The 27,145-nt window shown below is 41.9% G+C and overlaps 2 protein-coding genes across 4 annotated transcripts; one reads left to right on the plus strand and one right to left on the minus strand.

Annotated features, from left to right (window-relative positions):
- Window positions 1-394: 394 nt before the first annotated feature.
- On the minus strand, window positions 395-3,412 carry exd1 (exonuclease 3'-5' domain containing 1). The gene is given in 12 exon segments (XM_056426133.1): window positions 395-705; window positions 708-1,275; window positions 1,606-1,797; window positions 1,883-2,026; window positions 2,116-2,196; window positions 2,285-2,389; window positions 2,498-2,584; window positions 2,660-2,727; window positions 2,840-2,916; window positions 2,989-3,022; window positions 3,117-3,185; window positions 3,283-3,412. Coding segments are annotated over 12 exon segments (1,668 nt in total). The 3' UTR covers window positions 395-592.
- A 2,370-nt stretch (window positions 3,413-5,782) lies between these two features.
- Window positions 5,783-22,444, plus strand: LOC130201278 (RAS guanyl-releasing protein 1-like). 3 transcript variants are annotated; one of them, XM_056426131.1, is made up of 17 exons: window positions 5,784-5,999; window positions 6,553-6,728; window positions 11,557-11,662; window positions 13,142-13,204; window positions 13,292-13,423; window positions 14,036-14,189; window positions 14,358-14,531; window positions 15,303-15,419; window positions 15,503-15,778; window positions 16,184-16,264; window positions 17,915-18,019; window positions 18,186-18,295; window positions 18,674-18,818; window positions 18,972-19,008; window positions 19,386-19,517; window positions 20,297-20,619; window positions 20,723-22,444. In XM_056426131.1, the coding sequence occupies exons 1-17, from the start codon at window positions 5,863-5,865 to the stop codon at window positions 20,855-20,857; spliced, it is 2,403 nt and encodes an 800-aa protein (XP_056282106.1). In that variant the 5' UTR covers window positions 5,784-5,862; the 3' UTR covers window positions 20,858-22,444. The 3 variants fall into 3 exon arrangements, with proteins under 3 accessions (XP_056282105.1, XP_056282106.1, XP_056282107.1); XM_056426130.1 differs by having other exon boundaries at window positions 5,783-5,999; window positions 14,036-14,531; XM_056426132.1 differs by lacking the exons at window positions 5,784-5,999; window positions 6,553-6,728; window positions 11,557-11,662 and adding an exon at window positions 11,686-12,159 and having other exon boundaries at window positions 13,153-13,204; window positions 14,036-14,531.
- Window positions 22,445-27,145: the final 4,701 nt, after the last annotated feature.

Here is a 27,145-nt window from a genome sequence, read left to right on the forward strand (position 1 = left end):
GGGCATGTGGAGCAGTTTTGCAGTAAAATTTTTGTAATAATCTGCAATATACAAAATAAATGGGACATTTTTTGATATCATAAAGATTATCTAGATGTTACAATTAGGAATGAAATCATTTATCACTCAGTTAAAACTAAATTGAGTTAGATTATTTTTATTTGCTTTGTCCGTACATTATATATGTAAGCTTATGTTTGTTTTATGATATCTGCCTCTCAGACTACAGATGAAAAATAACCTCTTGCTAACTGGCACATTTACAGAATTGTTTTTTTATTAATGTGCACTGTCCCTTATAAACCCAATCATTTTAAAGATTTGGAAGCAAAACACTTAATACTCAAATAATGACAGAGACATGTTTTGTCACAAACAATAGAAATATATTTGACTGAACTGGAACATCCAAACATTAATCTTTTTTGTTCTGAAAAGATTTTTCACCACCTGGTATTAAACAAACCTCAACACAAAACAGAATACTTACTGCCATCTACTGGAGACTTTTGGCAATAACAATATAAGCACCATCATCTGTAACAAGTGTCCTTATATGGCTTCATAACACTTCCTTTAATATCTGAAAGACCTAAATGACAGAGAAGATGCGATGGACTCGGCTGTTGATGTAAACTGGTTCCCTGCCGTTCTTTGGCAGGTCATTAGCACTGGGGCCAGGCTGGGGAGTCACTTCTTGTGCAGGTGCATGGATGTGGCCAGGAGCCCCATCCTTGAGGGAGCCATTACGTTCCCAATGCTCTCTCTGGGGACCTGAGCTTGTGATGTTTGGAGAAGGAAGCCTCTTCCAAAGGACCGGAGGGCCGGGATAGACGATTTCTCTTTTCCAAAGGGACTTCCTCTACCGGCTGTGTTCATCAGTACCTCTGTGTACCCTCTGCCGGCGCCTAGAGACAGGGAACTGTTGGCAGACATTTTTTCCCCGAGGTCTGATGAATTTGCTGAGACTGGAGGCTGCTCTGCCGAGCCAGGGGAGGCACAGACATCCACAGACAACACGCCGTTGGCTCCTCGAGGGCTTGTCGGTGACTTAGAAAGAAGAGGGTCCACTTGTGAAGGCAATTCCACAGTCGCGTGTTGCTGGCTGTTCACCTCTGCTGCAGGTAAAGTCTGGGATGGAGACCGGGCCCGGGGGTTATAGCGATCCAGCAGACCTTGTTCTGTGACTGGGTAGTGGTCGGCAGCCCACTCCTGCCGCTCGCGACGCATTACCTCCAGCTGCCTCAGCTCTCGGGGCAATTCGAACACGCTCTCCTGCGGATGCAAACAGGTAGACTGTTTATAGGCCGGTTGTGTGTGCTTTAAGGATCAGTACACATTAGTTTCAAGTCCTTCTTGGAACAATACAAACTTCAAACCAGTTTTTAGCTGCTGCTATTGTTTCTTCTGTCCAATCTGGCTGTAATGAGATACTTTCCTAACAATTTCGATGAAAGAGATGGAGGACAACATCCAGAAAGGCACTTTCAAAACAGAAAAATATTATTAAAAAGCAATGCCCGATTGATTCATCCACCAATGAAACAATGTACAAACTAAGAGAGATTTTAAAGACCTGGAAATGGGCATTTGTGAATTACCCACCATGTTGACATGCTCTAATTCATCAGGTTCATAGAAGCCGCTGTTGAGGTATGAATCCACCAGGGTCATGTAGTCCATCATAAGAGTATCCAGCAGCACCATTCTGAGAGGCTGAAGGTGGATCGCTGACAGAGCCATCAGCTTAAGCAGGGTCGTCGGACAGGGCCGGTTGAACCACATCTTCCCCTCTTCCTGTAAAGACACACACCAGTGATTGCACATACAGATGCAATTGTACAGCAAATGGAACCATCTTGTATGAGTCTGTGTGCTCTACCCTGGTGAGCTGTGACTTCATCTGAAGGGATAGGAGTTGAGAGGAGGGCACCTTCAGATGGAAACTAACAACCTCCTGCAGAGTACTGACTCTATCGGGGAGGAGACCTCCAGTCTGAGAGGAGAAGCACATGACATCTGCAACCTAAAACACATGTAGAAACAAAAGCAGGCTATAATTATGCTGAAACATACATGAGAGAAAGTTTGCCAGCGAAAATACTGCACATGTACCTGCGTGTCAAAGACGTTGGTAAGCTTTACGCCAAACTGAGCAATCAGACATCCAGCAATGGCTCTGCAGTCATGAATGACCTGAAGGATATGTGCAATCAACATATATGTTTTGGTAATAATCATAACAGTGACTGAGCAGTATTTCTAGTGTCTTCACAATTCTAACCTTCAGGATGCGCTTATTTTCCAGGATCATGGAAAGACCGTTCTTAAAGGCCCGAGCGCCAAGTAACAGGATATCAAACAGGTAAACCTTCTGTTTAGTGGCAATCTATATGAATGCAGACCAGATGGAGTTATTACATTTTCTGTCATTCTAGTAATGAAGGGAAAGAAAGGAGCGAAGGACAACAAAAAGGCAGAATGCAGAACTTCTTACCTGCAGCCAACACAGTCTCCCATTCTTAAATACCTCGACTCCATCGGCTCCCACACTGATCACATTCTGCTTCTTGATGTGCATCACCTGATGAATGGGATTTCAAAACATTATCAAAAGTGTTTAACACAGCAGGTCTCAGTAAAGTAAAAATATACTTACAGCAGACCCAAACTTCTCATGAAACTCATCGATGACGACATAGTTGAAACACTCCTGTTCATCGTCATCTATGGAACCGGAACCTTCCAACAGGTTAACGATTTCCATTTGCACATGAATTTGAATGTCGAATTTAAACATGGGGTATTAAGCTAAATACACCCAATTATTATCACTCACCCAAGGCGATGGTCTTCCTGTAGGGCTGAAACGTTTCCACATTCAAATAATCTTCAAGTCCGTCGTCGTGAATATTTCTGTGGACACATTGCATGTCACAGTTTAATGTTGCTGCACAACAACGACATGGTGGCTCGTTGGTTACTTACCCGCGGCCATCGTCCGCTTCATTGGTAAATTCCACTGTTAATTAAATCAAACGCAAAGTCAGACTTCAAACCTTTCACTTAAAAAATGTTATAAAGCTTTAATCACGTGTCAGCTAGCGTTAACTCACCATTTAAAACTTCATGGCCAAAGAACATTTTTGAACCCGGACATTTTAATCCATTGTCGCCGCTAACCACTGAAAAAATACACAAACGGAAACGCAGCCGTTACTTCAGAAAGCCGACGAATTAATGTCTCCGCAACACAAACACCAATATGGACATTCTTCTAACCGTCCGCCAAAATCAGCGTTTTGTTGATATTGATACGTTGGATGACGCCAAAGTACGACGAATTCTTCAGGGTCAGTTTGACGTGTTTCCCCTTGAGGATGTTCAGGAACTGGATTTCGTCCACCGCCATTTCGAAGTCGCGTTAGTGAGTTGGAACAGGACCGCTGCTCGATTAAAGACACCAGGCTGTCTGACCTTTTCCATTCGCCACAATAACGAGTCACTTGAGGTTAGCTAGCTGCGAGTCAGAGGCCACCAGCCGGCGCGTGTGTCGCGTTCTCTGCGGGTTCAATGTTGCGTTCAAATGCTTCCCGTTAATGTCACCACCGACTTCTTCCTCCCCGGCTAACCAAAGACATACATTATACATGCGTGGCTAACTCTATCATATTAGCAAAACAAGGGTGTTTATAGTATTATTTATTCATTTATATTTTGTTGCTCATATCTGATCGACTACTACTTTTTCACATTATTTTCTGTCTATAATCGGTGGTGTTGCATGAGCAGGTCATCCTCATAGGTAGGCTACTGTTCACACTGCTGTCGCTGTAGCACGTGGTCAGTGATTTTAACATTATATTATCGTCCACTCGGGGGTGATCACGGTCTTCCACTCGTCTGATCTCTGAGTTATTTTCTTTGAAATCTTTCAATCTGATTTTTTCTAAACAAATAAATAATTAAAGGTACCATGCATTGTATTTTCATCCACATTACAAAGTATGTGCATATGATCATGTTGTAATGGTCTGTGTTGTACTATACAGTATGCTACAACCTAAGAGAGGTACACGTTGGCCCATGTTGAATGTATTCTTGATCATTAAAAACAAAACACAATTCAATGCCCTTTTAACTTACACCCTCAAGACATACATCACTGACTGGCTGACTACTAATTGGCCAAGGCGCATAGTTTGCAGGATTGTCTGACCGCATGAGGGCTGACGCCTGAACCTGCGTGCCTGATCATCTTTTTAAATGAACGAATGCAGAAATATGGTCCACCTAAATGTAATATCAGAAGCAGTGCAGCAGTTGAGAAACAAAGAGTAATGTATGCTGTGTCACTCCTTTCTTTGACAAATAATACACACATTTTTAATTTATTATGTATATTTATTTCATTTTTGACACTAGGGGGCTCAATGCCAACTGAAATCATATTTAGCTGTGCCACATTGGGCCAGGCTTAAGGCCTCGCCAACTGGTCTGATAACAACACCGACACAGAAAAAAGTGCAGACAAGCTATCTTATCAGAAGTAACCAGCTGCTAATACACACGCTATCATGACTTCGGTCTGCCTGTGGAAACTTGTTTTACTTGAATAGCACTTAATGATGGTATTTTTGTAGTTTGGCTTTCTTGAAGAAATGTTACTTTCTTGATTCTTCTTCTTCTGAGTTTGTACTCATGGTTGAATGCACTTATTGTAAGTCGCTTTTGACTTGTAATGTACTGTACTTCTGGTCTGTGGACAGCATGCAGGGAGGCACCACATCAAAGGGAGGACACTCTGGCGTGCTGGAGGTACAGAGCGGTCTCAGATGTAATCACAGATTGTGTGCACCTTATATTTTGTTTTGCCATGGAGTGTGTTGCTTGGCCTTATTTGGTGCATTTCCAATGATATCACAGGTGTTCCCATTATCTATTGCAGCACAGTGGAAACTCTGGTGTGTTTACACAACATTTCTTATTTGAGAATATGTCCAAACACACCAGATGTAGTTGTTGTCATCGCAATAAAAAAACAGTTCTGAATAATTGGATTGGATTGTATTCAATTTATTGTCATTGCTAGAGTACAGGTACAGAGGCAACTTTTTCCATCCTATAAATACATTTTTTAAAGGCCCTCAGGTGTCACTTTATCTAAATGTGAACACACTTACTGTGTTGTTATTCATTGGCATAATGTCTACATGAATCCCTTCTCCAGGAGCTCTGTTCTCCACCCGGAAAAAGTGTGATAAGATTCCCATTAAAATAGTTGAATGACTTGAAAGAAACCGCTACCCTGGACCACCTACAATAAAAGTATCCCCCATAAACGCCTCCATGGAACACTACTCCAGCACCACTGTTATCTTTAGAGGAAGGTCCACCCTGTTCCTGCTCTGCAGTCTGAACAAACACAGGTTTTAGTCAATCACCTCCCAGAGATTTACCTAAATGTATTCATTTCCCAAAAGAGACATGGACTCTGTTTTTGTGTGAACCTAGGATTTAGAATATATATATATAAATATGAATTTATGTTGGACAGCATAAAGATGAAGACTGACATCTATCTAATTGTATTCCAGTTTCTAATGAGGGAGTCGACAGAACAATGTTTTAACTCCACTGTAATGTTGTTTGCTCTTCCAACCAAAACAGACACCAGCGACCAAACTAAGTCCTAAATTAAAGTTGTAAAAGAAAGAAGGAGCCGACAGCGCGCTCCGTGTGAGTGACAGCAGCCTGGCGCGCGGCCGCCCACTCGCAGACATGCTGGGTGACTTAATTGTGTAACGCTCATTGACGAGTCAGCACAATGCTGCTGAGACCGCGAAGGCGCAGAGCGATGCAATGCTCCCATCGAGGAGAACACAGATGGACAGCCTAGTTCAGCCGCTCGTCGCCCAGTACCTCGCAATGGGCTGTCAATCAAAGGAAAACAACCAAAACGAAAGTGTAACGTCGGACGAAAAGGGAAAGGACGATGCGTAAGTCAGATCATCTTTTCGTGCTTGTTTTTGGGAGTAGAGTTTCTTGTGTGGTATTTGGCGAAAAATGTGCGCACTTATTGAACAATAACTTGATGATTTTAATTATCAGAGTGACTCTAGTGACTGTGCTTTGTGCTAAATAAGCAGGCTTGTTTTTATGTGTGCCTAAAGAGTGCGCAAACGGCTAACTTTAGGCTACCCAATTACTTTACGCACAGGCTTTACTTTCTGATCTGATGCACTTAAAATGCAAATGTTTCGATGTTGTATGTTTCAAATTCCTTCTTGTTTACTGGTCACTCAACACTTTGAACTGGATGTCCGCAATCAACCGGTATTTTCCCAAGTTAAAAGGAAGGAAACGAGAACAATGAATAGCTACATTTCCAGGGGGGTTCTTAAATTCAAACAATGGCCCCAATTTCATGTGTCATCATCTGTGGTCTCATGAGATTGTGGCTTGAAACACGTGTACGATTAGACTTTCATTGCAACAAGCCCTCCCGTCCCCTCCTCCCCCCTCACTCTTCATGTGTTGGTGTTTCTCAAGGAGAGTGTCTCCAGGATGCAGCTCCAGGTCTAGAGTTTCTCCTCCAGGCCGCCCTCAGAGGTTCCACAAACCCAGCCCGGCCCAAACCACCCCAGGGAAATCCATGATGTCCCTGGGTTCCCTGACCAAAGGGGGGAGCTGGGAGGACCTCATTCAGGCCTGTCTGCAGTCCTTTGGTGAGTTAACCGGACCTGCCATACCACCAGTGTTTTCTTTTGGTTGAAGACTGCAGTGAGGTGTACACTGTGTGTGTGTGTGGGGGGGGGTCTGTGGTCTGTGGTCTGTGTCACACTGAAGTCATTTCTGTGAATCTTTTGTCCAAGTGTGTCTGTTGATAATAAGTCTTAGTTTATGAGCGATCACATATACTGTTGTTGTTACCCAGAAGTCTCTGTTTACCCACTTTTCCTCCTGGTATTTGGCGGCTAACCTCCCAACAAGTTTGGGCAGGCCTTTAAAGAAATGGAGCAGGCATTTGAAAGTGAAATAGATTTCCTTAACTCAGCTGAATATATTTTGGCTTCATGTAGGTTTTTTATGTTTTAACGATGACATCCGTCTTATAAATGCTTGCAGAAAGCAGTATTTGATAATTATGTGTTCCATAATTAGCTATGTCACTGCATTTGTCAATGAATGTCTCATTATCGATATGTTACTGTTTGCAAGATATATCGTTTTTTTAAATGAAAAAGAGCAGCACTGATTGAGTGGGCTGTAGCCTGATCAATCAAGCAATGATCATCGGCTTCATCAAGTTGTCAGGAGTGCGCCCAGAGTTATGGTGATTGCGTCTCTGCAGAGACAAGCTTTCAAATTGCCGTTGCCTGGTTACAAAAATGGAGCAAGAGCAATGGAGAGGCGTTACAATGCGCTGCAAATAAAATGACATCCCATAACTACATTTATCTGTGGAGAGGTAAAAGCGAGCAGTAATGACAGCCTGCTGCTCATTTCATTTTGACGAAGGGAACGGAATTAATCAGGAGAGTTGAGGAACCCTGTTGAGCAGTATCATCACATGCTCTCAACACTTGCTGACGTTTTCAAAATGTGAGATCCACTTGCTCAAGATGGCATCTCACTGGGTACAGTGTGTTTATGAATGAGGGTTTCCTTGAACACTTTCTCCTGATAAAATGGAACATAGTCCTGCTCCTCTTGGCCCACATCACAGGCGAACCCCCTGAGGTCCACTTGTCCTGCCACCTTTTCAAATGTGAAAGCTATTTGAAGGATTACCTGATGGCAGCTTCAAGCCTGGCTGAGCCGAAAGGTCAGCTCCCCTAACAGTGGTCCTCAGATGCTGACCAGCCTTTGAAATGCAGAGCACTGTGAGGTGCAGATCAATAGCTGTTGACATCATCACTCTCTCTCTCTCTCTCTCTCTCTCTCGAACACACTGCAATCTCTGAACATGCCCAATGTCCACCTAATACATATTCAATTTTGTCAGTTAATTTGTATTTATTCAGGTTTTCTTTTCATTAGATATCATTTCTTAAATATGTAAGACATCTAACAATATGATTCTTACAGTGAGAACCTTTCAGGTTGGCTAAAAGCCCTCGACCTCTAAAGCAGTGGATCAGACAGTCAGATGAACTCCTCCTGGAACGCCCTGTTCCGTTTCTCCTCTGTGTCTCCCGTGTTCTGTGTCTCCTCTGTCTTGATTGGTTAATTCCCTTCACCTGCCCTCGCCACTCCTCTGTCTCCCTGATTGTATCATGCCGTACACCTGTGTTTTTCCTCCTTTATATTGTGCCAGTCATTCCCTCGTCTCTTGTCGGTGTGTTGTCTTTATCTCAGTCTCGTAGTGGCTCTGTTTCAATGATCAACTCCCCTGTCTTGAATGTTATTCGTAGTGTTTTTTTGTAGTTGCTTTCAAGCCAGCGTTTTTATGTTATACCTTTTCTTCAAGTGAAGTATTTTTGTTTTGCTTTAAACCTGTCCGGCCTGTTTCTCTGCACCTGAGCCGCACCCCTTGACAAACCTGTGACACCTCCATCAACTCCTATTCATCACCAAATGTGTTCCTTTTTAAGTGACTGGTTAGCATTGAAATAATCACAATATAAAAGTAGATAATAATAATAATAGTATATGATTCAATAATTTATTGATACGATTTCATCATTGTTATCACTACTTCCAGCTAACTTCAGAATCAAAATGAGGTTTATTGCCAAGTAGGTTATTTGCTGACATGAAATTTGCCTTTTGTGTTTGGTTCATAAAATAAATATATTAAGAGGAAAGAAAAGATACAGGCAATATACTGCAAAGTATTGCACACAACAACATTGTGGGATGTGCAAACATTGAATGTACAGAGATGAGCATCAATGTAACACAGATGTAAGATGTCTATGGAGTAGACATCAACCATTCGTTTACTCTTCTATCTCGAGACATATGTTTAAAGTTGAGTTATGAAATTCTATTTGATCAAATGAGTCAAACTACACAATCTTCTAGTGCACCCTGTCGTACAAGCACCAGTTTCAGAGGATCTCTGCTCTAAAGTTAAAATGTAAACATGGTATCTAAAGTTACTGTGGGTCCTGATCATTTTGGAGATGTTGGTTCAGAGACCTAATCATCATCCTGCATCTGATTTGGAATCCTCTCAAACAAAGGGACCATCCAATCTGAACGGCTCTGTCAAAACAAGGGAAAGCGACATGTAGGTTTGAAGCGGCTGATGAATGTTAAAGATAACCTTAAAAGTGAGCCAGGCGCTGCGTGCCCTCGGCTGTGTTTATCACCATACAGTATCACACAGCTCCAGTGTAGCGGGCGGCAGCTTTCCTAATTTTCCAGTCAGGAACAGACAGTAGAGAGAGGATTTCCTCCTGCAATTAACCCTGCGCAGGGAGGGTTAGCGGTTGGAAAGTTGTGAAAAAAGGATGGAGCAATTGTTTACTTGATTGAGAGTCAGGACTTCCTGTTGTGCATCTGCCATAAGTCTGACTTTGGCTGATCCACAGCTGAGACCGGTTACTACGGTGTAAACTCAAATATGAGTGAGTTGATCATTTTAGTAGAAAAGGCTTTTACCTGAGTTTATCACAGATGTCAAGACGAAAAAGTGGGTCTTGCTTTCAATATATATATATTTTTAAAACCACTATGTCTTAACTGCCTCAAAGTGTTAGTACTTTACCAGTCATGTCATTTTAATTGCCAGGCATTGTTTCCCTCTTCTCGTCTTTCCCTCTCTTATTGACTTGACTGGTGAGGCAATAGATATTCACTGGCTTTGGCTGGTAGAGGCTGTGTGTTACAAACAGAAACACACCCCGTGCAGGATGTGAGCGCTAGATTAGTCAGCTGCAGCTGGAGTGGTGAGTTGCTTACAGATAACAAAGATTAGAAAACATGTTGCCATGGCGTCCGAGGTATTTCCAAGGTGACATGGTTTAAAAGTGGGTCCACAGATGCCTGATGTCCTTGATGGTGTCAAGATACTGGTGAAGCTGAAAGAGAAACAATTTTCAGTTCAACAACTCGCACATTTTCATCACGTTTTCATTCTCTACAGATTGTCGAAGCGAGATGTATACAGCCTAACATATACCATGATATATAGATATTATTACAAGATGCAATTAAAAGCTCTTCTTTATGTCTTTTTCTAATTCCCTGCATGTAGCCTTGGTTTTAAGATAAGTGGGAAGGAAAAAGGTGTTTTTTGCAATTAAAGGTCAGACCTGGCATTGTGATGTTATGTCATACTTTGTACACATGGAGACTCATTTTGTAAAGTGGTCGACCAGAAGATTACTCACTCCATGGGTCTCAAGATGTCAGCTGTAGCCGAGCATCAGACAACCGAGATAAGAAAAGGTGGTCTGGCCACAATGGGAGGAAGTGAGATATACACAAGGAAAAAGGAAGCTAAAAAGGTAGTGAGACTAGCAAGACGCAGAGGTTCACACAATCAGAGGAAAAGGCAAATCTTCACAAACGGGGGTCTGTGCTGTACGACAACATATGTTAGTTACAGTGTATCCTTCAGTTGGTGTTTTACATTTCGTGTCATTTAGCACACGCTTTTATCCAAAGCGACTTACAATAATTACATTCATCCATGAGTACAAACTCAGGTTGACCTAACGCTCTGTTGGTAATGATGGGAGTATCTATGTCATGGTTTTCACAGGTAACAGAGGCAGAGGATCATAATCAAGAGATTTGTAATCAAATGAATTGATGAAGCACTGCTTCCATAGACATTGGTTTATTTGCAAAGAGCGGTCTATCCATCATTGCATTTCCTCCAGAAAATAGTAATTGAAGGATGAGGCTGTGATATTCTATATTTTGTCATTATCAAATCCCATGAAAGACAAGAACCACAAATTCATTGATTTGACGAACAAATATTGCCAGATATATCTTATTCTTCTCTGCCATAGACCTCCATTGTTGTACAAAAACTATCACACGTCAGCCACAACATACTGGATGAGATGTTTCTTCATTACTGCAAATCCCACATTGGTAAACAATCCAATCTATTCCATTATCCAAAACGCTTATCCTGTTCAGACAAGGCGGGGTCCACCCTGGACAGGTCGCGAGTCTATCTCAGGGCCCAGATAGTGACAGACAACCAGTTGCACTCACATTCACATTCACACCTACGGCCACTTTTTAGAGCCTAAACTAAACTGCATGTCTTTGGATTGTGGGAGGAAGCCGGAGAACCTGAAGGGAACCCACGCTGACACGGGGTAGAACATGCAAACTCCACACAGAAGGACCGCTGAGACCAGGAACCGAACCCAGGCCCCTCTTACTGTGAGGCGAGTCAGTGCTGCCAGTGCCAGCCATTACACCACCGTGCAGCCCCAATGCAATGCGGAAAATATTCAATAAAACAGCAAATTTAGATAAATCTTCAACTCTAAATAGTACCAAGCTAACGAGTTAAAGGTGTTTTTTTCTCCACTTTGTTGCAATGAGGGTATATTTAAGTCTGTGTATTTTGTCTTGCAGACTCTGATGGTGGTGTGTGTGGAAGCAGCCACGTGTTGAACATCACCCTGACCATGCACCGCATCCACATCTCCTCCTGGGATCTGCTGGACAAACTCACCACTCTATATCCTTCAACTTGATCTGTCTCAACACAGACAGATGATTCAAACAATGCAAATGGACATTTTTGAGCACCAAAACTTAAGTCGAGATGAGATCACTGGCTCTGTTGTGTGCTGCTTTCCATTTGGTTGTCAACAGCAACTGGCAATCAAGCTTGCACTTGGCTTACGATAGCCTGTAGCTGTCAGTGTTAAATGTGATAGGCAAATGGTCACTCATGTTTACTCCTGTTGTCAGTTGCTTAAGACCTTTTTAAATATGTGTCCTCGTAAATTACCTTCACTCTGGCCCCTGTATCCCATGCATTCAATAACATCTTTGATAATCTCTTTCAAAATGTTTGATTCTGTCTCTTTCATTTTCCCGACTTCACACCTTGGAAAACAGCATGTTTTCTTTGTTAGTATTGTGACGTGAGTGAAGGGCCTGTAATCTAGGCTTCCATTCAGGATGCAGCCGTGGCGTTACTAAGCCTCTCGGAGGAACCTACTGACCCCGGTGAGCAGCCTCTGGGTTTTAGGTGTTAATTACCGTTGCCTCTTTCACATTCAGGTCCTCTTCAACTATATATAAAGACAGACGCTCTATTGCTTAAAGAGGCCCCATTCACACAAACCCACGTCAGAGCATGCTGCTGAATCCTCCTCTGCTATTTTTAACCCTCTCGTTCTGAGCCAAAGACCCACAAGGATACATCAAATACATTTAGTGTGTGGAGTGTAAGGTTTGAGGGAAGAGACACAGGGGCCATTAACAGCCTTCTTCACAGTCTGGCCTTGGGATTGCGTGGGCAGATCTTCTGCTCCCATGACGCAATTAGGCTTTTTATATGAGTCACTTTCAGCGGATTTCTGTCAATTGAGAGCTGTAGTGTCAGTCTGTATCTACAAGCTGCTTAGTATAATAAGGAAATGTCTTTGTGTGTGTACTGTATATCAATTAATGGTGTGTATGTGGTCAACAAGTGCAAAATGTAAACCAGAACAACCGTGCTAACTAATAATATTCTTGTGTGTTATGATAAAAACATTGTCAGAGTCCGACCACTATACAATGCATTTTAATCAACAGCTGCTCTACAGTATATGAGGCATTGATTGTGTGTGTTCTCTTTGAACATTTTGTTATTCACTTATTTCTGTATGCCAGAATGATTCATTCAGTGATGCTCATCAGAGTTTTGCTTCATGCAGTCGCCTCCTCCCACATTACCAAATGCCACTTCTGTTGCCTTTTTGCTTTAGTTGCTGTCGTTTTTATTAATGAGTTGTTTGTACGAAAGAAACCCTGCAGTCGAAATATACATATGTTCATTGTTTACTCCAACGCAGCTGTGTTTGATTTAAAAGTGTTGTAAAGCCTGAAACGCTGCAGATACCTGATGTAAATCCCAGCTTTAACTTTAAGACAATTAAACCAATCTTTTCCCAGGTTGCTTATCACGATATGTCCAAATCATTTCCTTAACCAAAGCCCTTACATTCAAAATAGCGCTGGACAATGAGCAGCCAACAGAGTGCCAGAGGATATGCTACCTCATCAGGTCAGTTTAACACAATTACTCATTGTACGAGTCTAACTTTAATTGTACGTTCTGTGTCGGTTTCATGGCATCATCTCTGACCTGCAGGCATTGGATCCAGGAATTCTGGATGATGTTCCGGTTGCACCACAGCTTGTCAGACAGCCTGGACCAGTTTCGGGAGCTGATCAGAGAGCAGGGACAGGAGCATCTTTGCTCTCTCCTCGATACCAAATGGATGTAAGTGTTAATCTCTGACCAGCTGGCAACTGAGACATTAGGCCTACACAACACTCAGTTGTTTGTTCAGTCACGATCCGGAATACAGACTTTGAACTTTGAACAGTATAACTTTGAGACCGCTTTGCAGCTTTCACTTACACATGTGTCTGTTTTTTATATGCCGCTCTTTTTAACTTCTTGGATGCTCTGGCTGCAGCTAACAATCATCTGTTATTCTACCGATTAATTTTTTTCAACTGATCATGTCGTCTATAAAATGTCAGAAAATGTCAATCCCAATTTCCCAGAGTCCAAGGCGATATCTTCAATGTCTTGTCAAAAAAAACAGAGATTTTACATTTATTTTCAAAAATCCAAACTCTACAATTTATGCAAATGGACATACAATAATGTATGAAATGTATATATAATTCAGCATATTAGTTACTTTGGAAGAGTTTGTATCTTGACTAGAATTTTAAATAATGAGAACTTCCTGGGCACATTAACACAAGACTGTATAGATAGACACAACAATGTCTAAAGATGTAATTTTCCAATTTCTGAAGTCATGCTATTCCTTTGCTGATTGTAAAAGTTGTTAAGATTTTGTTCGATGGTGTGCTCTAGAAATGAACGGGACTGGTCGTGGAAGGCCAGCCAGAAGATCAAAGCTAACAGCAGTAAAAAAAGGAAGGTCTCTCTTCTTTTTGATCACCTGGAGCCCATTGAGCTGGCTGAGCATCTCACCTTCCTGGAATTCAAGTCCTTCTGCAGGATATCAGTGAGTATACACACTAAAATACTGTTTGAGTGTATATGCTTCATCATGTTCACGTTGATTTGTTTATTTGACATGCATCTCTGTGCACTGAAAACCAGTAGGTATTTCCTCTTGACGGGAAATGTCTTCCAGTTTCCGTGCAGCAGTTTATGCTCCTCTCTCTGTCAGTTTGTAGACTTTCAGAATTACATTAGAAGCTGCTGCATGAAGGACATCCCCATGATGGAGCGTTCCATCGCCCTGTGTAATGGTATCTCCCAATGGGTCCAGCTGATGGTGCTGAGCAGGCCGACAGCTCAGCTGAGAGCTGAGGTTTTCACCAAGTTTATCCACGTGGCAAAGGTAGTGGTTCAATCAACCCCTCACTACTACTCTTGCACTTTCTGTTCCTGCTTTAGCAGAAAAAATTGAACTCTATTTGACACATTTCCTCTTTGCTTGCATATATGTGCTATTGTTCATACACTTTATCCAACTAATGACAGCTCATTGTCATACTCCGAACAGCACTATAGAGGCTACATAATTGACAGTTGCATAATGAATATTCACCAAGAGCTGGTAATGATTTTCAACAGCAGTGCTGCAGGCTTTTAGTGTATCCTAAGATTTTCCCAATAGAAAATTATGAACTGAATGCAAGCTAATGGAGTCGTCAAGTGGAACACACTTAGACACAGAGGAGGATGTGGAAGTGAAAGAGACAGAAGACAGAAGAGTGGAAACCTTGCTTCTAAAACCCTTCCAATGTGAAGCTGCCTGCGGAGAAGCAATGTGCTAGCAAGGGAACAGTCAGGCTTGTACTCTGGAGGACCTCTTGCACTGTTACACTAATGCACCAGTCTGCTGCTACTCATTGCTGTCAACCTCAAACCCATGGGTGTGGAAACAAATGTCACACCATAATGCACCAGTGACAGCACAAATGTAGAGAAATGAAAAGAGAGGGAAAAGCACTTCCAAAAAAGAGTGTGATATCAGAGAAAAGCCCAACAATCTAAGTGGCTTATGTAACTGCAGTATTGTTGATTATATAACCAGTGCTACCTGGAACAAGTTTAATTGTGCGTGTTTATGTGTATGCGGATGGACTGATGTGTGTGCGTCCACTAGAATCTACATCTCATGCACAATTTCAACACGCTAATGGCGGTGGTGGGAGGGCTTTGTCACAGCTCGATCTCCAGACTGAAGGACACCACCTCGCATGTATCCAACGAGGTCACCAAGGTAAATGAAACGTACCATCATAAGATCCAATTCATATTTACAGCCATAACAGCCTCACAAAAGGAAATCTATTCACTTCCCAGATACTGAACGAGATGACAGACCTGCTGTCCTCATGCAGAAACTATGACAACTACAGACAAGCTTACAGCAAGTGTACAGGTTTTAAAATCCCTATTCTGGGCGTTCACCTCAAAGATCTGATTTCGGTTAACGAGGCCATGTCTGACTATGTGGAGGACAACAAGGTGAACGTTCAGAAGCTCCAGGCACTCTACAGCCACATTAATGAGTTGATCCAGCTCCAGCAAATCCCTCCGATGCTGGACGCAAACATGGACCTGGTCCATCTGTTGACGGTAGTGCACCCTTCATTGCAACTTTACATTTTGATTATTTTCCAATTGTTTTGTAGCTTCATTTGATTCACAAAATGTAACGCAAGCACAGATGCAAATGAGCGCCTTACAGCATGTGGATTGTCCGCGCCTGTGTGGGTGTGATGAGAGTCTATGATCTATGAGTGTGTGGGTGACGAACTGAGTGTGAATGAGTTCAGATTGCTGTATTGTTGTGCCATCTGTATGCGGTGCTTTAATCGTACTTGAACGACCAAATGCCCATGAAGAGATAATAGTCACCCTGTGACCTGATATTGCCTTCGTCAAAACATTTTTAAAGCAGAACAATCTAGATATACAGAGTGCTCTTAATCTTTCTGTTTACCTCTCATGTGCTGACATGTGTTCTGTCATTCCCTACAGCTGTCCTTGGATCTTTACTACACTGAGGATGAGATATATGAACTGTCTTACACCAGAGAACCCAAGAACTGTAAAGCACCGGTAAGTGATAGAAGAAGGCAGTTAAAACAAGCTAAGATGACAAGATTGGTACCACTTTCGATTGTAGGCCTATTCTAAATCTGAAGCTACGTGTTAGCTTAGCTCAAAGACTGAAAACGGGGAAGCAGCTAGAAGTTTAAAAACACATATTAAAACAAAAGGTAATGCTTGAATGAATAATTTGACATTTTGGGCAGAACAGTTATTCTCTTGTTTCAGAAGTTAGAAAAGATTGATACCACTCTTTTGTTGTATGCTAAATGTGAAGCAACAACCAGCAGCTGGCTAGCTTAGCTTAAAGACTGGAAACAGGGGGAATGGCTTGTCTGGCCCTGTCCAAAGGGACAGAATCCAATTACCAGCACCTCTAATGCTCACCAACTAACATTGAATATATCCTATGTGGATTCTCTACACCAGGCCTATTCAACTAGCGGCCCGCGGGCCGGATACGGCCCGTTTGAGTTTAACTATGGCCCGCAAGACTGCCTGCAAATCAGTACTATACGTATAGCTTGGTAAGAAAAAATAAAACTGACGGACACGCCTCTTTTATACATTGAGACATCTAACCCAGAGCCATTGAGTTTCACTGTTGCCTCAACCAAACCTGTATGGTTACATCTTTATGTTACGCACCCGTGTTGGTTGCCGGTGTTACCCCCCTACTGGTTTTCAGACCTACTGGTTTCCCTGCGCGTGCGTTGTGTTCTCTTCACATCTGCAGCGGGGCTCTGTCTCGCTCACCAGATTCGTCACACATTCACAAATATATTGCTGGAGATCGTCAAGCCACCGTTCATATCCATTTCGGCGATTACGATTGTATAAGTGAGCAGTGCATCAAAGCCACGGATGAAGAAATACATTTTCGAAAAAAATAAGGAAAAAAAGATCGCCCGACCTGGTTTCGATCTCTTTCACGCAAAAGGAGACTGCACTCAAAGACATGCAGTCTGTGCGCTGCACCACCAGATATTAGTTTCAGCTCAAGTAATTTATATATTGATGCATTAAGTCACATTTCTTATGTTTTCATGGGAACAGTTTGGTTGAAGGAATCTGAAACAACTGGTTACCTTGAGCGAATATTTACACTTTGAAACATGTTTAAAGTGATGCTTGTTCGCAACACTTTTGCCACACAATACCGACGCATTTTCGTGTGTGACTGTTTACCTGTGGAAATATACATGACTGTTTTTCATTTGTAGCCATTATTTGATCAATATTCTGTGCGGCCCTCACACCCCCCGTGATTTTCTTATTCGGCCCACTTGCTACTGAAGTTAAATAGCCCTGCTCTACACAAATCAAAGTGTTGACATAGCAAGGCTAGCTTTTTACCCATTATGCGTTCTTTATGCTAAGTTAAGCTAATCGGCTGCTGGCTAAATCTACATATTTATAAACATGAGAGTGGTATTGATATTCTCATTTGACTCTGTACGAAAGCAACTTATTTCCTAAATGTCAAAGTAGGCTACATACATTTCCTTCAAAACATTTCTCAGCTTTTTTTCAAAGAATAGTTTGCCTGCTTCTGAAGGACACTCAGATATAATGTAACAGAACAGCTCAGATAATATTTGACATGTTTATCTGAGTGTTCAGGTTTGTTTTTTTAATGACTAATTCATTTTCCATCAGCCAGCCACCCCCTCTAGACCTTCAGTGGTTGTGGACTGGGCACCAGGAGTAGTTCCCAAACCCGATCCCCGAACCATCAGCAAACATGTGCAGAGAATGGTGGATGTAAGTACTTTCTCTTTCAAGTGTAGCTACTCAGCAATGCTGTTATATAACTATAATCAATTATTTTAACTATTCTTCTGGATGCTGCCATTTTGACAGCCCTCTTTTGCAGCTATTGTGCACTAATAATCAAGCAACAATGGTGTTTGCCTCTTGTCTTTCACAGTCCGTGTTTAAGAACTACGATCACGATGAGAACGGCTTCATCTCTCAAGAGGAATTTGAGAAAATTGCAGCTAGCTTTCCGTTTTCCTTCTGTGTCATTGACAAAGAGAAGTGAGCTTGTTTGACAAGACACGTAGACACTCTGAGCTCATTTGGGTCTTTAAAGTAGAGGAAGAAAAAGTGGTATTCGTAGTGATGTGTAGCAACAGGAAACGTAAAATAACTACAGACCTACCATAAACACCCACCACTAAATAATCACTGTTTTATTTATCATGCTCATTCCCTCATTTATATCCAAACATAAAAAACACCACAATGACAAAGCGGTTTAGTAGCAGAGGAGGGTGTAGACAAATAAACCAGGTTAGACATGACCAAACATTGAGATATATAGCGAAGATACTATCTGTTTCCCATATATACTGCTCATTTAAAGCTTTTTTAATTTTGTATAAGTAATACTGTGTATGTGTTGTGGTTGTCCAGGGAAGGCCTCATCAGCAGAGAGGAGATCACAGCCTATTTCATGCGGGCAAGTGTCATCTGCTCAAAACTGGGTCTTGGCTTTGTCCACAACTTCCAGGAGACCACTTACATGAAACCAACCTTCTGTGACAACTGCTCAGGATTTGTAAGTCACCACAATAACTCAATGTATGACACAAGTTAACCACTTAACTGCTATGTCAGGGCGAAAACAAAATGGTCTTCCTAAATCTAATCTTGTTTTAGTTTTGCTTTTGCCATACTGATGTTAAAATGTTTTTCCCATTCTTTTTCACAGCTGTGGGGTGTCATCAAGCAAGGCTACAGATGCAGAGGTGATTGTTATTATATCTTTGGCTAAAAAAAGGTCAGTCAGTATGCTTAAAAATGATGTGCACACATTGTCTTGTGGGGAGGAGATGAAGTCGAGCTATCTTAGGACGGTGTAGTGTGGTTTTCTGTGTTGCACACAGCTAGCTGAGCCTTGCAGAGCATGAAAAAAAGACATTTGCAGCTAGAACCACAGTTTCGCCCCCTCCCCTCAATAGATCTGAGAGCTATTTGTTTGCCTGACGGTGAGCATGCAGAAGTCTGAGAGTTGCATTTGCAGAATAGACTGTGTTCAAAGAAAAGTCTGACGAAGTAAATTTGTAGATGTTAGACTAACGCCTGTTCCTGTTCTAACATGTTGTGCATTCTTTGGCTTGCTTAGACTGTGGGATGAACTGCCACAAGCTGTGCAAGGAGCAGGTGGCGTTTGAGTGCAAGAAGAACGCCAAAGTCACCAACGCCACCGACAGTCCGACACTGAGCTCCAGCTTTGTCACCATGGGCACCTCAGAGGGTGGGTTTGGGTTATTGGGTTCATTATCTGCATAAGCAGTCCCATCGATTCTCACATACACACACACACGTGCGCACGCACACATCACAACAGATACTCTGACTTTACATAAGTTCCCACAGAGACTCTCACCTGAACTATTAAGACAATAACATGCATGTAACATAGCAGCAATCAGTAAGTCCCTCGGACAGGTGCCATCTGGTGGCCGAAATGTTTTAAGTCAAACGTTCATCAACTAAGTTATTTCCTGTAAACACAGAACAGAAAACAATAAAAGTCAGTATTTACATGATTTCACTTTAGTTGGCTGCAGATTAAAGAAAAAAGTCTTGAGCACTACTGGGTCGACTGTCAGGGTGTTTTCCCTCCAGCCGTCATTATGAACTTTTTCACTTCCAGTAATACTGAAGCTACGCACCTGCAATGAGAAAGCTACTATATTCAGAACAGAAGAACTTTCGATTTTACTTGCTGATGGTTGACACGTCAAGACACTTGGTTAAAACATGGGGGATGTATTAACACAGCCCCTCTTCAAGTGAGTCTTTGTGACGTGCTATTTTGGCATTTGGTTTATTTGGCTTGTGTTTCAGTGCATACTGAATTGAGTCATTTTGTTTTGTCGCAGTTAATTGACTACATCGTATGAGATTATTCTCCTTAAAGACATGATTTTGATAAAAGGATTTACAAAAAAGTGGAGACAGTCAAGTAGGTCACGATAACAATCTTCATTTTCCATTTAATATAATTACTGATTATGACCCCGTCTCCAGGTTCAGAAGAATGTCCTTTCCCCTACCCGCCAGATGACCGCAAAGACTGGAGCCCAGACTCCCCAGTCACCTATTCGAGGCCTCAGAAGGTCCATAGCGCCACCCAGACAGAGGGACTCCAAATGCCTTCTGCAGACCAAGATGTCAGCCGCCTTCAGCCTTCTCCACTGTTCCCAACACCACCACCCCTCACCTCATGTCCCAGCCCGGTGCCCCAGAGAAAACAGCGACACTGTGCCAAGTGGGAAAACAGATCGTCGTTGGAGCAACAGCTTAGAGAGCCAGATGAGGAGAATAAACCCACCTATGAATCTCTGGAATCGGTGAGTGTCAGCAACAAGTCGTATTTCCTCCCCCAACAAAGGCACAGAACATAAATGCCTCACAGTTACTATACATCATACACATCTTCTGTGTCTTTCGCAGGACAATCAGAGGATGCAGAATGCCAATGGGACACTACGTAGGAAGCTGAAGGAGGCAGAGCGGGAGGTGGAGATACTAAAGACACTGCTCAAGAGGCATGCCCTCCACCCTGTTGAGGAGGACTCCTCCTCCTAGACACACACTTACTCTGGACCTCCTCAAGGGAGACTGCTGCTGCCCCCCTATGGCAGCATGGACACATCTGGATCCAATAAGTTATTGTTCATGAACTGTGCAAGTATTTTACCAGTCTGACCCAATCAATTTGGCGTTAGGTGGTGTAAAGCAGGTTATGATGCAAATAGCTAGTCACAGCGTTTTAATGCACATGGTATACAGTCAAACAAACAAAAAAGCCAATCATTATGTCACCAATAACGAAGTAAAGAACCTTTTTCGAGGAGTATCGATTTTTTGGAACTAGATAGAGTACATAGTGCCAAAAATACCGTCACAATACTGTAGTGTTATATTTAAAGAAGTTTAAAGTGAGCCGAAGGAGCCCCTTTACTGTAATGTACAGTTTACAGAAGAAGGAACATCGTTGCAATGAGTATTACTCACTTTTTTTAGTGATCCATTAAGAGCTGGAAAGGATTTCCCTATGTTTAAGGTAAACAGAAAAGCATATTAAATAAAGGATTTAACCCTTGTGTTGCCTTCGGGTCAATTTGACCCGATTCAATGTTTAATGTCGGTATTCTTTCGGGAGTCAACAAACAAACATAAAGTACCTCACACTTAAACTTGTAAAACAATATTAATTCTAATAATTTTCTGGAGATTTTAATAGCTGGTGTCATATTGACCTCAAGGGTAAAATATGTTCGTAAATATAAAGGTAACAGGAGGGTTAAACATTGAATCGGGTCATATTGACCCGAAGGCGACAGGAGGGTGAAACATTGAATCGGGTCAAATTGACCCGAAGGCAACACAAGGGTTAAGAGTAAAAATAGGGAAAAATTAGTTTGCTCTGTTCTTGATCAATAATGCGACTAGATATTTATGTTAAACATAAAATGGAAACTAGAGGAAAACAAGACATTTATTGTGATTACACAGGTGCAACATTAGGGCCCACTGATTATAGCAGCAGAATGAAGGTTTGTGGCATCTGATGTACAGAACTGTTATTGCTCTGCATCGTTGACCCTGTTCCTATCCATGCACAAGATGTTGTCAGTGCTTCTGTTGATATTTATTGTTTCAAACACTACACAGGTCATGTAGGGAGTCACAGAAAAGAACATTTTGAAAAGCATACTGGTACTTTCAGTGAATTATTTATGCTTGTGTGTGTTACTTAGCATCATATTGATTGACATTTATTTTCATTGTGCAGCCATGTCACCTTATTTTTGTGTGGCCGGTTGTGGGAGTGTTGTACTGTGAGTCAAGCTACATGTGTTTGTGTTGTGTGTAATGCACTGTAAATACAAAGTATACTAAGTGCCATCTTAATTAAGTCGAGGCTCATCCTTTTGCTCAGTATTGTTCTCTTATTGTGACAATAAATACTGTTTTGTATATAAAATAATGGCTTGTGTTACTCAGTTTGACCACTGGGGGCCACTAAAGCCTCATACTGTTTCTTCAGGGTCTCGCTAATGATTATTGACTGAATGTGTTTTCAGACTCTGGACTTGTTCTATAAATGTTGCACTCTAATCAAAGTGTTTTACCTTTGGCATTTATCAAATTAAAGAGCAAAAAAGGGAGTATTGTCTCCACCTTCCCAACTTTTAAAAAAAATCGTGTAAAGATGAGGAAAGCAGAGTTTCATAAGAACAAGTCCAGAGATATATTCAGGAATCATCATCACTTGATTTTTCTGTATATCTTTATGAACTGGATGACTGATGAACGTGCGAGACATAATGCTTAAAACACCCTGTTGTCTGAATACTGCCAATCTGCCCCGTCCCTTGGGCAATGCTGTTGGAAATGAGTCCAGCACCAAACACACATAATGTTGGCCGTGGATAATGAAAGGCCAACTGTCTGCCGTGGGAGGACGTAATCCTTCTGTTTTCTTTAAGCAAAACATCACTCCAGGGGAATTTACACCAATGCTGGGATTCAATATGCCTTTCTTTGGTGGTAATTCATCCTCGGGTAAAGAAAGTCATTTGACTCAAATTATATCCTTCTTTATTTCTTGAAGCTATAATGACTTGTTGCGTTGCATCGACTTGGCTGTGAGCAGAGCCCCGGTGAAAAACAATGGTCTCTGAGGCTAGCAGCAGCTCCCAAACCAAGCCTTGGTGACAGCTAATTTACTTCTATTTGAATGTGACACCCCACTGAAATGGAGAAACACCCCAAGTCTACCAGGCTCTGTGCACACTAATGCTGAATAATGCCAAATACCATGGCTGGATGAGACATCGTGACAGTGAGACCATGTGTTTAAGTCGAGGGATGATGCACCACCAAAGGCTATAAAAACGAACTTGAGAAGAGGAGTGTATGTTATCTGTCATGTTAAAGTAGTCATCATGAAGGTCCATCAATCTATAATCCATTTACAAACCCAACATAGAATATTGACATAATTAATTGTGGTGCATTAAAGGACGACGGAAATTGCTAAATATATGTGGACTAACTGATATCTTGCATAACTCAGCTCTCCATAGATTGAGAGCAAACTGTGACAGTCTGCCTCATTACAGTGGGCAGACAGAGATGATTTATCACCCAGACATCTGTACCTGGGGGAATTGGGCTATTGTGAGATACCCATAAGTTAACTAAATCTGCTAAATCTAATGAACACACTCCGAAACTAATTAGGGAAAGATGTGCAACATCCCATTATGTCCCCCTGATAGCAGAGGGTGGGACATAGGGAACACAATGAGAACACGACACATTTAACACACGCTCATTTCAAACACAAGAAGAAGCCAGCCCCACAACGCCTGCAGGATAAGGAACACAACGCCATTAATTCCCTTTGATTATTAAACTGAGTTCATTAAGCTCTAACGATGGCCAAAGGACCCTTATGGGAGAGCAGAGGAAGAAACTGTAGTGGAGGTGGAGGGGAAAAAAGAGAAAGACACAATTTGTGGACATTTTCCGGAGGTGGCTTGAAAATGGTGTGAAGCCATGGTGAAATTTTTAATTAACCTTGTTGATTGCGGAGGTGTGTAACAAGAGAAGGGCTGTACAGAAATGTACTAGCAGGAACATCATTGCTCAGCTGTGTCCCATTTTGACCTTTAACAATGATGTCGTTTTAGCTTCATAATACAGACGAAATCCACTCATATCGGCTCATTGTTAATGCACAATAGAGAGAGAAGAGGCGACGCCTGAAGCTGATACACGGGTAAATGAATGTGTGGGCAACACTGTAGAATAGACTGTGTATATATATACACAGAGAAACATCAGCTGACATTCCTAGCTCTGAATTCCTGACAATAAGGCTGTTTACACCCATAAAGCAATCTGTCCTGTACATATCCAATGAAGTGCTTCACAATATTCCACTTGCTGGCATGCCAAACAATTAAATATCTCTTCTTGTAGTAAGGGCTCCCCATTTGGTTTGGCACGGGCATATATTTGGGCTGGACACAAAGAGGCATACTTAATAACACTCACAGAAACACATCCCTTATTGAGGTGGTTTGTGTTTGCTGTCCGAGTTAGACCATTTGTTCCTGTGACTTATAACTCATACCATGAATTATGGACACCGGATAAGGCTTGTAGTTTCTTGTTATTTAGGTAATGTAAGATGTATGGTAATATGCAATTTGGTGCAGTTGTCATGATCATTTATGATTGATTTTGACTCTGTTATTGCTCCTCAAAGTGTATTTTAGAGAAAGTAATGCAGATGCACATTTTCTACATTTGAGTTGGATTAAAGAGCAGACTGTCAAAATATTGTAACACCCGGTTCTGTTTCTCCTGTGTTCCGTGTCTCCTATGTCTCCTCTGTGTCTTCTCTGTCTTGATTGTTTCATTCCCTGCACCTGCCCTCAGCCACTCTTGTCTCGTTAGTGTCTCATGTCGTACACCTGTTTCCCCCGTATATATTGTGTTAGTCTTTCCCTTGTCGCCTGTTGGATTGTTGTCTATAGTTGTTGTCTTTGGTTCTGTCATCCCTGTGCCCTGGCTATTCCTGACCTGCCTGTTTGATCCTGCCTGCCCTGACCCACGATTCTCTGCCTGCCCCTTTTTGGACCTTGTTGATTTTTCTGTAAACTTTTTGGTCTCAGTAAAGTGTTTTTTTGTTATTTACATTAAGTCTTGCCTGTTTCTCTGCGCCTGAGCCTCACCCCGTGACAAGAACCTGACAAATATCTTGTTTTGTGTTTTATGTGGTATTAAACCAAGACAGTGTACATCATGAAGCTGCCATATTACATCATGGCATTTGATATAAAGCTACGTGCTATGTAACGGCACAAAATAGCAAAAACAGATTGCATAAGAGGACCATTTATTGATGAAAAAGGAAATAGGTGGATGAGAACAAGAAGAGAAAAGAGCAGATAGATGAGCAGATGCTGCGGTGTGGGAGCAACCTGAGCAGAAGAACCCTCTGAAACACTCACTGCCAGGATCAAGGAAAGTGATGCAAAGCATTGAGTAACAGAGCAGCTGTAAAGCGAGGAGGGGAAGAAGTAGTAGGAGGAGAGTGAGTTAACCCCAGTGAGTATTCCTGATGAAGGTGAGTAACACAGAGCAAACCTGTGCGAGCCGGACTGTATCTGAACCCTCCTGTTTCCACCAAGCAGTCGGACACAGTTGGACTCCACCCCCACCTAACGGGCACCACAGTCTGCTGCCTGCACCGACACACAAAAAGAACGAGTTGCTCGGGTGACGGCTTGTTTTTCTAACACTTGTGTGTTCATGCTTTGCAGCATCCTCAACAGAGACTTGATATGCTATGAAACACAACAATGAATACATTAAAACTAGACGGTAACATCAGCACGCTAATATGCTTTAAATATTATGTTAATATGCTAATATTTTCTTATAAGCATTCAACACAATCTGGGAATCAAATAGTTTTAGAAATTATTGGTCAAACACCAAAATATTGGACGAAGTCCATTATTATCATCCTCTGGGGAGCATGAACGAGGAGCTGTTGAGATGAGTGATGGGCTGACCGACTAAACATGATGTACAAGGCTAAAGATTGTCTCTTTCCCTCATTCTCAAGACATACGGTTAATGCAAGAACGTCAACTTTGAATTCTCTTCATGTTCTGGCAGGACTTCATTGTTTTCCTTGAGGCGAGACCTGCAGCTGCTGCACCTTGTTCACATACCAGCCTGTAGGCAGTCGGGTTGCACAGTGTATCTCCAAACAGGCATTGTTTGCTCCAGCAAGAACAGATTCAGGGTGGATTTCATAGACAGAAAATAAAAAATGGGCCGATGTAATAACCGGAGCAATGAATACATTGTGCACAGTGTGATAGCAATTACAATGGATCATCTGCAATAACTGCTGCATGTCCACTGAATGTGCCCCCGATAAAAAGTGAAAATTCCAATTAGATAAAACACTATACCATAAGAGGCAGGATACACACTTGAAGCGAGCTGCGTATCGTATTCTGTTATGTGTCCCTGATGGATTCATTCTTTAACAGGCCCTTGTTTGGATGGGCCAATATTTCCAGGCTTTTGATTTAATATATTTCTACCCGGGAACCTCAATGAGCTTGCGATATTCACTCCAGCACATGGTGCGTTAATGCCACAATCAAATCGTATCAATCTCAGATTTCAAGGCTTTTGAAACACAATCGCTGTGCTGGAGTGCTGATAATTTGTTAAATTGAGCTTCAGTTTGGTTGGTCCATGTATAATGATACGTTGTTCTTTGCAGAAATAGCACAAAGCGATAGTGAGAGTGTCCATTTACTCTCACCATCAGTCACACACCTCTCCGTAATGGCTGGATGAAATATCCACAGGGTTTTAATGGAAGCCAGCAGGCTGTTTGAGAGTCTGCTAGTTGCTGTCGGTCCGCCACCCTCTGTTGCTTTCTCCAATGACCCTGGACATAAGGACATGTCCCGCACAGTCTACCGAAAATGCCTGGAGGAAAGTATTGTGACATATGTACTTGGCACATTATAAGGACACAAAACCATTCATATCTCTTATTTCTGAGCAGCGATACATCACTGAAAAGGTCAGACGTAGAAATGCTTCTATCATTCCTTCCCCACGTCAACTCTATTTTCTCTTTGAAGGTCAGACCTCCAGGCGAAAAAAGTGAAAAATTGAAGCGCCGCGGTCACTGGATGATAATTTTAAAAAAGGATTTTAATCCAGCACAATATGTGGGATAAATGCTGCTTTGATTTAATTTCTGATTTGTACTGACAGCAAATTGCATTTACAATGACCGACATGAGTGAAATATTCATC

Source organism: Pseudoliparis swirei, chromosome 11 (assembly GCF_029220125.1).
Source record: "Pseudoliparis swirei isolate HS2019 ecotype Mariana Trench chromosome 11, NWPU_hadal_v1, whole genome shotgun sequence".
Taxonomy (NCBI): Eukaryota; Metazoa; Chordata; class Actinopteri; order Perciformes; family Liparidae; genus Pseudoliparis; species Pseudoliparis swirei.

What these genes read in the sequence shown, in the direction of transcription:
- LOC130201278 (XM_056426130.1), top strand. Translation starts at nt 5,863, where the DNA reads ATGCTCCCATCGAGGAGAACACAGATGGACAGCCTAGTTCAGCCGCTC. An exon ending in GAAAAGGGAAAGGACGATGC is followed by an intron (nt 6,000 to 6,552) that starts GTAAGTCAGATC and finishes GTGTTTCTCAAG; the next exon opens with GAGAGTGTCTCCAGGATGCA. An exon ending in CCTATGAATCTCTGGAATCG is followed by an intron (nt 20,620 to 20,722) that starts GTGAGTGTCAGC and finishes TGTCTTTCGCAG; the next exon opens with GACAATCAGAGGATGCAGAA.